We start from the raw sequence: 11,101 nt of genomic DNA, 5'->3' as shown, positions 1-11,101 counted from the left end.
AATAATGAAGCTTTTTTGTATTAACAAAGAGATCTGGGGTCTCATTTTCACCGTTTGATAGGTTACAGATAGATTAGTGTTATGTTTCCTCGTTAATGACTGAAACACATCCTATGATTTACATTATACATCAAATTTAAAGAACTTGTAAAAGTTACAAATCACTCTCGCGGTAAAAATATTTGCAAATAATCCCTCTTGTTTTATTTTCGGAAAGTCTCCACAATTTATTAAATGAGAATTTTATTAAAGAAAAGGAAGGACCTAAAAGAGCACAGAAAAAGCAGACTAAGGGTCGAGACTCATTAAAATCTCGTCAAGAAAAACCCGTGACGGAAAAAGCTTGCCGAGGAAAAAGAGCACTCATCTAAGACATCACAAAAGAGATCGAGAAAAACGACGGAGGAGCGAAAACGACTATCTCAAGAGCTCCGGCCTAACCATCGCCTTTAGACAGCCCCGGCTCAAACTGACGAACCAAAACCAAAAAAAAAAAAAAAAAAAACCAAAGCTCTAAAGATAAAAGACAACAAAAGACCAAGCAAGAGAAATAATTATATTTAAAATTTTTGGTTCAAAATAAAAAAAGAACTTAGTTAGTTTATTATTTTCTCCACATTGTAGTTTTTTTTGTAATTTTTTAAATAATTTTTTAATTTTTATTATTTTCAAAGTACAAAAACTACAAAAAAATAATAATTTTTTTATAAAATGTTAAAAAAAATTATAATGTGGAGAAAACAATAAAATTAACTAAATTCTTTCTAAATTTGAACCAAAATTTTTAAATCAATCATTTAAAAAAAAATATTTAACCTTCTTTTGTCCGGATAAATTTTGTCCAAATAGCACCGCTCGTTTTTATATAGGTACAATAAGTAGGAAAAGAGATTTGAGGCGTCATAACCAACTTGTACCAAAAGGTGATCAAAATTAAATATTGTTACAGAAAGTATAAATTGGAACATGAAATGCAAGTAGCCGTTGTCTGAAACTTAATTAATCACTACTCTAATGAAAGAATGCAATAGGTATATGAAAGGACAGTTGAGAAGAGATGTTCGAAGTTAAATGAATACCATTCACAAACCACTGAGAAATGGAACAAGAATTTATGCTTCATTTTAAATAAGAGTGAATGCAACCTAATATTTGTTCCCCACCATAAAAGAACTTGTTCCCTTTTATCATTTGATTCATGTTGCCTCACAAAAAAATCAAAATATAGCATTAATGAATCTTGGCAGTTGAGGATTTAACATAAACTGAGGGATGTTTTACTTTTAATATATATATATTTTTTTTGAGATAATTAATATATATTTTTTTCGTTAGTATTGGTGGGAGCATAACTTCAAAAATTTATTTAAACAAGTAGGAGGGTATATAGGGAGGGACCGTTTACTATTTTGGAAATCACGTCTACAAGTCAAAATTTGTTAGATGAATTTAAATTTAATTCGAATACTATCAAACATTAGTAAAATTATAAATACACATGAACTTGAATTTCAATATGGCTATAGATATATTGTCTGTCATATTTGATTTTAATACGAGCTGACATAAGTTCATGTGTCACTATTTGGCATAGTATGTGTGTATATACGTATTATATACTACTTATATATAAGTGAAATAACATTAGAAGAAAAAAAATGAAAAAAGGTGCGAAATCCTAAAATTCCAAAAGTGAGAATGACCTCATAAAATCTCTTTTGACAAATTCCTAAAGGGGAAAATTCGGTAGGGGAAAAGGAGTGTAACTCAAGTATTACTGTGATTTTTCTCTTCCACTAAATTTTCCAAAAAAATCTAATGTAATAAGTTAATAACCTAGGGAAACCTATAAAACTCCCAACTCTAACACAATATTTTTATTCCATCTTTTCTTTGCACCAATTAAAACAAGAACATAAAATACGATAATACTAAACTTTGAAAAATCCAGATAATTTCTCTATGCCCTTACGCAGATACTCAAATGATTTGTATGTTTTATTTAGGTCAGCCAGACCTGTCACATTTTATTTCTGGTTTAGACAATGGCATTATATAATGAAATTGTTAATTAGTTGAATACTCTATATAATCTCACTGTAACTTGAGCTAATATCAAATTATTGCTGAATTACTATAATATACAAATTTATACCAATTTTAAAGTAACCATATTTAAGTAATTAACCCAAATATTAATTATAGACTCTTGATTATATGGAGGTCAAAGTGGCACTCTTTTTTTTTTTGATAAATGAACAATTAAATAAGAAAATTTAACATCGAATATAAATAATACTCTACTTAAAATTAAATATAGTATACCAGAGAATATTATTAGAAATGGAATTAATGGAGAGAGAGAGAGAGAGGGCTATTCAAGAATTTAAATCTTCAAATCAAATTTAAGTAAGGATAATTTATTGAAAACTAATCAAATTTTTATAAGTATATTACAAATGTGCCATTGCTGAACAGGATCAAATTGATCCGTTCATCTTTATTACAAAAAAAAAAAAATCACATAAATCTCGTGTACAAATATTAAGGTCAAACTGATATTAATGTCATTCCACATTAACGACTTTTTTTCTTATGAAGTTTGAACACTTCTTAAAAGCAGAAGTTATGGTAAACATTTCGATATACATTGCGTGTTTACGTAAATGAACTAAAATCAACTCTTAAATCCTTTCTTAAATGCCTTATCGCATACCCTTCCAATTCTAACTTGGAGTTTGTAGTCATTCTCATAATTAAATGGGGAATTAGAGCAGACGTGTTAAATTTAATGCAATCATAGGAGACTTATACAAAATTTGACACCATGACCTAAATAAAATATTCAAGAAATAATAATAATATTATTTTGTTAATAGAGAAAAACAAATTCCTCATCCATACCCATTACCAAAAGTCCCCGCCGTTGTCACTCACAATCGAATTCCTTTAAAACCAAAAAGAAAAAAGAGAAAAAGAGAATTTTTTAGAAAAGAAGACAAAAATAAAAGAATAGAGCATTTATCTTTAATTTCATTTCATTTTATAGGTTTAAGTAAAACCTAGATGGTGAAGGCGGGCCATCGATTGTCATATTTTCTCCGGCATCGGAAAATCAAGATTCTACGCCCCTTTTCCGCCCCTTTTTTGACAGCTAACCCCACATTTTCTTGTCCTTTTTTTCATGTGCAATTTCTTCCTAATCTTTTTCATTTTATTTATTTCATTACCACAAAAAGTCCAATATTTCAACACCATGTCATTAGACATGGACTCAATTCACCACCTCCAAATAAAATTTAAACTTGGAGCCGAGGTAACAAAATAAAGCTCAAAATACCCATCGACCAAATTCCAACAATTTTAACAACTCCAAAACACTCATAGGGAAATATCTATTCACAAATATCCTGACAAAAAGTAGGAATCAAGAAATATGGAATTCAAGCAAAGTTGGAATCTTTTTTTTTATTAATTCTTCTTTTTTTTTCATCTCCTTTTCCCCTCCTTGAATCGGCAATTACAGTAACAGTTAATATAACAGTACATTTTCCCTCATCAACTCCAAATTATCAAAAATTAAAAAAAAAAAAAAAAAAACTCACTCAAGATTCCGCAGCAGTTGAGGAACCGGCAACTCTAGGTGAAGTGACCGGAAACAGGGGTAAAAGCCGGGGCTCCGAAGCCCTCGGAGTATTCGCCGGAGACGGGTGCAAATAAAAACCCTTCTCAACAATCGCCTTATCCTCCGCCGCGGTATCCAACCCGCCGGTAGCAGCCGACAGCCGGTTAAACGGGTCGGGTATCAGCGGCGTGACCGGGCTGAGCGCCAGCGACGGGAAATCAAGAATACTGGGCGAGAGAATCTCAGGGGTTCCGGGTCGGGGTGAGCCCGAATAGCCGGAGCCGGATACGAGACCCTGGCGAATGTTGACCATCCCCGGCCCCAGCGGGCTGATCTTGAAGTTCTTGAGGCTGTTGCGCCGCTCGTAGAGCTTAGATCCGGATTTGTCCTTGCGGGGCCCGGTCTTGATGGGCGGGATCGCGTGTCGGGCCGGGTCGGGGCGGCGCGCGGTCTCGGTCGACCCGGTCAGCATTTGTACCACCTGCTTGAAGGAGGACGTATCGGCCTGGACGAAGGTCGTCGGGTACGGGTTGTTGGGTTCGGATCTGGTTATGGGAACCGCCGCCGCGGGGTGGTGGAGGCCGTTGGTGGTGGTGCTACTGCTCGTCGAGCTGGTGGAGCTGCGGCTGTTCGGCGACGGCTGCTCCATCGATAGATCTTCTTTTTATTTATTTGCAGTCGAGAGAGAGAGAGAGAGAGAGAGAGAGGGAGAGGGGAAGAGAGGGTGTGATTATATGTTGCATCACTATGTAACTTTCTTTTGGTTTGGTAAGAAATATTTCATTTGTGTACTTGAGGTCTCATCTGGGGAGGAGACTCGCGCGCGAGGGGACGCGTGGGGTTGACTCGCGGGGAGATGGTGCTTGGGTGTGGACCACGCGCTGTGGATGGGCGTGGAGGTGGGGAGTGTCCAACTGGAAGCGGATTATTGGTGGTGATTGGAATTTCAGACCAGGAGATGGTGGGCCTGGCTGAGGTTGAGGCAGATAAGAAATTGTCAAAACTAAGTTTCCAATATTTTTGACATTGACTCACCTGGGCCCCACTCCCACTAAATTAAGCCCAAATTTATTTGAATATTATATACATTTATTAATATTTGATATATATAATATATTCCTTCAAAAAAAAATTACTCCCTTCATCCTATTTTCTTTTTTGAGACGTCCCACTAAAATAATCTTGTTCTTATTTTAGGAGTGTAGTTAAGTGACTGAAATAAAATAGACCACACTATTTTTCTACTAAAAAATAAATTTCTTAATCTTCGTGCCCAAAGAGAACATGACTATTAGTCCAGACAGATGAAATAGTATATATTTACATATTTATGAGAAGTCATTTTTGTTTTGAAATAGGTCTATATAATTCACATAGTGATTATGAAATTCATACTGGAAGTCCAATTAGCTTATAAAGTATGTTTATAAGTTCTACTCAAGAAAACGAAGTATGTATGCCACTATGCAAGTTATGTTTGAAACAAGTAAAAGCATAATGACATTACACTAAGTGAATTTTGCTAACTTCTTTCTCTCACACTAGCATAGTCACGTTGATAATTTATTTTTATTTTATTTTACTCTCCGTGTTCCAATTAACTTAATAATATTATTTTTTGGACCGTCCAACTAATTTGATCAATTTTATTATATGAAATAAATTAGGCAAAAATTAGGAAACTCAAACCATATTACTAACTGGGCTAAGCCCAATTAGCAGCCCACAAACCTCCAAACCCTAAGGCCATTTCTCACCATTTTGACGTATCTCTATCCTCTTTCTTTTGAATATTCTCACGTTGTTCTTGGATAAAATCTATTCTTTATCTCTCGATTCTTCTCATGCCACTTCGAAAGAAACCCTATCTCTTTACTACTCCCTCAATTTCCGCTCAAAATGTCTTTTTTTGTTTATTGATAATTTAAATATAAAGTTAATTGTTTATAATAAAGTTAAAAAATAAAAATAAATTTTTTAGGTGTATTTTTATCAAATCAAGTAGTAAGAATATAAAAAGTAATTTACTTATGATACATCATGTGATTTATTAGTTATACTAATGATATTCGTTATATATTGAATATCTCAAAATATTCTAAAAAAAAAGAAAAGAATATTTCAAAATAAAAATGAGACATTTAAAAAAGAAACGGCCTAAATTAAAAATAAAATCTTTCGAATGAAACAAAAGTACATTTCTATGTAATTTTATTTGTTCAAAGTTAATTAAACAACATCGCCCTTTGACTGCTCTGTCTTCCTCTTGGGTCATGCAAATCATTTTGTTTAACTTGAAGACTTTTCAAACAACAAATACCAAATCAACACTATAATCCACACGGAGTTTAAAACACTATAATCCACACGCGTTAATCCAGTTTCCGTTTTATGTTTGGTAAAATTAATTTTTGAATCGCGACCTTTATACCAACTCAAAACATTAATTTAAAATGAAAAATCCTCACTTTTAAAAATAGGAATAATCGTACTTTATAGTTCGTATTTTGAAGTTATTTATTAAAATTGTTGGGAACTTAATGAAATATCTCAACCCTTGTTTTGATGATACCAAAATGCTTAGGTTTTTCTTGTAATAGACTAGAATCTTTCGAACTCAAGTGTTGGAGTTCACCTTCTAGTTTAGCTAGTATTTTGAAGACTGAAGACTGAAGACCGGAGGAATGAAGAATGAAGAACGAATGACTAAAGACTGAAGACTGAAGACTGAAGAACTCGACTGTTCACGATTAAAGGCAGAGTCAAATACTGATATTTGACTAAACGAGTTTCTCAACTGAAGAATCAATTATGACTGATTCATTAATGCAGGCCACGTGGATTCAGCGGACTGATACTAAAGTTAAGTATCAGTTAACATTCTTCCTCGTACTGATACTCCAGAAGTTAAAAGAAAGCCACGCACTCCAAAGTACAGCCGCATTAAATACAGAGATTCAGATGATCGTCCTTTCTCTGCAGAGCATTCCTTTTTGGTGATTACCTTTTCAGAGACGTCTTATCTCATGTACCTGAGTAGCGGTTTCTCACCAAACAAGGAACCTCGAAGAAGAGAATCCTAAAGTCAAATTCGAATTACTCTCCAACGGATGAATTCTTGAAGACCATCTCCGCCAACGGATCTATTCAAGACCTCTCATATAAATAGAGCTCGATGAACACTTCAATCTTCATTGATTCAAATACACAAGCTGAAACGCTGCCGAAATCGCCACTCAGCCAATCAAAGCCTTCCAAAGTTTGAATCGAAGAAGAGAATCCTAAAGCCAAAATCAGTCTACTACTGATTACATATATTCTTTTAGAACCTTAGGCAAATACTGTTTATCCAAAGCCTAAGTTACCGATTACAGAGAGTCTGTTCTCTGTAATCTTGTTGGCAGTTTTCGAACCTCCTTTCAACTGACCGAAAAGTGTGTTTGAGCCGAGAGGAGTTCAGACCAGTGTTCTGACTCAAAGAGATCTTAGAAGTCATAGAGAAGACATTGTTGTGTCTTAGCGCGCTAAGAGTGTTTGAGAAATCCAACCCAGTGTTGGTACTGAAAATTTAATTTTCAGTTGTAAGGTTTACTGTGCACCCGTAAGCACAAGCCCAGAGTGTTTGTCAGTGTGATCAACTGATCGTGGATGTAGGAATTGGATTCCGAACCACGTAAAAATCCATTTGTCGTTTATTACCTTCAGATCTTACTTTCTTATATGTGCACAAACTCTTTGTTAACTGAAACTGATTAACTGCAAAGTGAAACTAAAATCTTGACAACGTGTTAATCACAAAGGCTATTCCAAAAAAAAAAAAAGTTTTCCGCTACCAGTGTTATAAGTCTAACTGATAAATCTTCGGATAATCAGAAAGATTCATAACACTCCTCTGTTTTATAACTAAGACTGAAGCCTCGCACTTATCAGTTGAAGTCTTGCACTTAGCTGGTAGAAAGATTCTACCCCCGTGCCATAATGGGGAAAAGGTTGAGAAATGAGTTTGCAGGACTCTACTTTGAAAATCGATGGATCTCTAAGCCGGAGGAGGTCAAAGGTAAAATCAGAGACCATTTTGAGGGTTTCTTTAGGAAGAACACACGTCAACTTCCAGATCTACCTGGTGATTTTTTCAAAAGGAAACTTTCAGAGAATGAGAAACAGTGGTTGATAAGAGATTTTGAAGTTGATGAAATCAAAGAGGCGATTTGGAGCTGCAGCGGAGACAAAAGCCCGGGACCGGATGGCTTCAACTTTATCTTCTGGAGGAAGGCTTGGCAAACGGTTCAAGAGGATTTGGTTCAAGTTATGAAGGAGTTCCACTCCAACGGTAGACTGCCAAAGAGGGGTAACGCCTCCTTCATTGTTTTGATCCCGAAAAAAGAGGGAGCATAATCGTTAAATGATTTCAGGCCAATTTCCTTGATCACCAGCTTATATAAGATCTTGGCAAAAATCTTGGCGGGAAGACTTAAGCAGGTGATGGGATCAATTATATCGAACAACCAAAGCGCTTTTGTCAAAGGTCGCTACATCCTTGATGGGGTGGTAATACTTAACGAATCAATCATGGAGGCGAAGAAAAAGAAAATGGGGAGAACTTTTTTCAAGATTGATTTTGCAAAGGCATACGACTCCGTCGAGTGGGACTTCCTCGATGCATTGCTTGTTAATTTTAGCTTTGATAGCAAGTGGAGAAAGTGGATGAAGGGGTGTTTGTATTCAGCCTCGGCAAGTATACTGGTGAACGGGTCGTCTACCAAAGATTTCAAAATGGAAAGGGGATTGAGACAAGGAGATCCAATGTCTCCTTTTTGTTTTTTGATTATCGCGGAAGGGCTCAATGCTTTGGTAGAGAGAGCAATTGCTAGGGAACTGTTGGTTCCCGCCACGATAGGGAAGGACAAGATTCAACTTGCTCTATTACAATACGCCGATGATACGATTTTTATCGTGGATCCGGAGGAGAGGAATGTAACTGCAATAAGGAAATTTTTTTGTTGTTTCAGTTTATGTCGGGCCTTGCAGTAAACTTTGAAAAGAGCTCAATTATGGGAGTGGGGATGGCCGAAGAAAAGATTGAGAGATGGCCGGAGATGCTTGGATGCAGAGTGGGCTCTCTCCCCTTTAGCTATCTCAGCTTAAAGGTAGGGGGACGTGCTAATAACAGTGTTGATTGGATTCGTCTAGAGGAAAAGGTGTCAAATAAAATCAAAGGATGGAAGAAGAATCCTACATCTTTGGCAGGTCGAATCACTCTGGTCAAATCGGTTCTGCAAGTCATTCCGGTGTATCAACTCTCCTTCGCTACTATTTCTAAAAGTGTCGTGCGTAACCTGGGCTCGATGTGTGGAAAATTTCTGTGGGCAGGGGGGGAGAGGGGGCAGGGGTATTCCATGGATTAAATGAAGTGTGCTTTGTTTAAAAAAATGTGATGGAGGTCTTGGTTTGAAAAATATTGAATGGTTTAATAGAGCATTAGTGCTTAAGTGGTTTTGGAGATTTTTGGTTGATGGGGATGCATTGTGGGCTAAGATCATTAGATCGGTACACGGCGAGCTGGTTTGGGGGGAAGAGGGAGGTTGTTCGTGGGAGGGAGAGGAGGGAGATCAGGATAGTGGGCGAACATTGTTGAAAAGGGTGGGGGAAGGGGTGGGTCGGGAGAAAGATGGTTTACGGATAATATCTACAGAGAAATTGGGGATGGCATGAACACTAGTTTCTGGGAAGAGGTTTGGGTGGGGAGTGTACCGCTTAAATTCAGGTTTCCAAGGTTATTTAAGCTGAGTGAAGACAAGAAAGGAAGGGTGGGGAAATTCGGAAAATGGGAGGGAGGTGTGTGGGCATGGGAGCTCAGATGGCGTAGAGGATTGAGAGGGAGGGAAGTGAGCTATTTCAACCAACTTACGGAGGTTATTTCTGATGTTGTTCCTTGTCTAGGTAAGAAGAACGGATGGAGATGGAAAGCGGCAAAAGATGTCACATTTTCTACTTCTTCGGCGTATGAGACTATAGCCAAGGAGAAAAGAGAGGAGGTGGCGTCCTCGGCGGCGGAATTGGCGAAAGTGTGGAATGCACCTACAATTCATAAGGCGAGGGTGACGGCTTGGCGAAGTTTGAGGAATCGACTTGCCACATGTGACAATCTTCTCAAAAGAAAGATACAAATTGCAGATGATGAGAGGTGGTGCAATGCATGTGCGATGGCGGAAGATTCGGTGGAGCACGTGCTCCTACATTGCCCAAAAACGGAACAAGTATGGAACAATTTGCAGCAATGGATCAACATCAAGACAGCAAAACCAAAAGGTTTATCTCAACACTTCTTGTCTTTCATCTATAGTAGCAAAGGAAAGAGATGTCGGAAATTTTTGAAAACATTGTGGATTGGTACGATCTGGATTCTGTGGAGATGTCGGAATGAGAGCAGGTTCCAAGGAAAGGTCTGGGAGATTCAAAAAGTTTCACAGGAAATTAAAGGTAGGATGTGGAGTTGGAATTCAATTTTTCACATAGTGGATACAAGTATTCCATTCCCTTTGTGGTGCTCTAAGGATTTCACCCTGGATTTTCTGTAATTGTGTACCCCTGGTACCATCTCTTTTTTCGTTCGTTTAATATATCTCTCTTTTATCGACCAAAACAAAGTCTTGCACTTAACTGATATCTCTTTACTGAAGAGAGATTCAGTATCAGTCTTCAACCTTTGGAATCAGAGTTTTCCTTAACTCTTTCAATAGTCGAAAGGTTGTGTTTGTTTTGAAAAATAGCCTATAGGTGTATTTCCCCCCCCCCCCTCATACACATATTCTAGACCTTCCGGGACCTAACAAAAATGATCTGAACTTTAAAAAAATATTAAAAAATAATAATCTTAACTTTGAAGTCATTTATACAAATAACATAAATTTTTAAAAAATACAAAAAATAGCCTGAACTTTTAAAAATAGGACGAATTTTAGCAAATACAAAAAAATAGTTTGAACTTTAAAGTTTTTTTTTAATTGGCACAGATTTTAAAAAGTATTAAAAATTGTCTAAACTTTCATAAAAGTTTTAAAAACGACATGGACTTACACTTTGCGCTTGAATTATGATAATGTGGAAGGCCCAAAGATAACGTAAAAATTACGTGAAAATTTTAAAATCACTTGAATATTCCTAACAATTAAAAAACAAGAATTCTCTTCTTCACCGAATCCTAATCTCGCACAAATAATTTGTCTCTCGCAAAATATTCTTGACAATAGAAAATACAAAAAAATAGTTTGAACTTTAAAGTTTTTTTAAAATTGACACAAATTTTAAAAAGTATTAAAAATTGTCTAAACTTTCATAAAAGTTTTAAAAACGACATGGACTTACACTTTCGCGCTTGAATTATGATATTGTGGAAGGCCCAAAGATAACGTGAAAATTTTAAATCCACTTGAATATTCCTAACAAAAAATAAGAATTCTCTTCTTCACCGAATCC

General features: G+C 36.2%; 3 protein-coding genes across 3 annotated transcripts; 2 read left to right on the top strand and 1 right to left on the bottom strand.

Annotated features, from left to right (window-relative positions):
• Positions 1-3,442: 3,442 nt before the first annotated feature.
• On the bottom strand, positions 3,443-4,387 carry LOC131013444 (VQ motif-containing protein 4-like). Its single transcript, XM_057941525.1, has one exon. The coding sequence runs from the start codon at positions 4,272-4,274 to the stop codon at positions 3,606-3,608; it is 669 nt and encodes a 222-aa protein (XP_057797508.1). The 5' UTR covers positions 4,275-4,387; the 3' UTR covers positions 3,443-3,605.
• Positions 4,388-8,107: 3,720 nt separating this feature from the next.
• Positions 8,108-9,030, top strand: LOC131008462 (uncharacterized). The gene is made up of 2 exons (XM_057935338.1): positions 8,108-8,506; positions 8,635-9,030. Exons 1-2 carry the CDS (start codon positions 8,108-8,110, stop codon positions 9,028-9,030), a joined length of 795 nt encoding a protein of 264 aa, XP_057791321.1.
• A 303-nt stretch (positions 9,031-9,333) lies between these two features.
• Positions 9,334-10,203, top strand: LOC131008461 (uncharacterized). The gene has a single exon (XM_057935337.1). It carries the CDS (start codon positions 9,334-9,336, stop codon positions 10,201-10,203), a length of 870 nt encoding a protein of 289 aa, XP_057791320.1.
• Positions 10,204-11,101: the final 898 nt, after the last annotated feature.

This window comes from Salvia miltiorrhiza, chromosome 2 (assembly GCF_028751815.1).
Source record: "Salvia miltiorrhiza cultivar Shanhuang (shh) chromosome 2, IMPLAD_Smil_shh, whole genome shotgun sequence".
Classification (NCBI taxonomy): Eukaryota; Viridiplantae; Streptophyta; class Magnoliopsida; order Lamiales; family Lamiaceae; genus Salvia; species Salvia miltiorrhiza.
This window is presented reverse-complemented; position numbering and strand designations above follow the sequence as displayed.

Excerpts from the sequence above, each read along its gene's own strand:
- LOC131013444 (XM_057941525.1), bottom strand. The coding sequence starts at position 4,274 with ATGGAGCAGCCGTCGCCGAACAGCCGCAGCTCCACCAGCTCGACGAGC.
- LOC131008462 (XM_057935338.1), top strand. The coding sequence starts at position 8,108 with ATGGGATCAATTATATCGAACAACCAAAGCGCTTTTGTCAAAGGTCGC. Across the intron at positions 8,507-8,634 it reads CAATTGCTAGGGAACTGTTG|TTTATGTCGGGCCTTGCAGT; the intron begins GTTCCCGCCACG and ends TTGTTGTTTCAG.
- LOC131008461 (XM_057935337.1), top strand. The coding sequence starts at position 9,334 with ATGAACACTAGTTTCTGGGAAGAGGTTTGGGTGGGGAGTGTACCGCTT.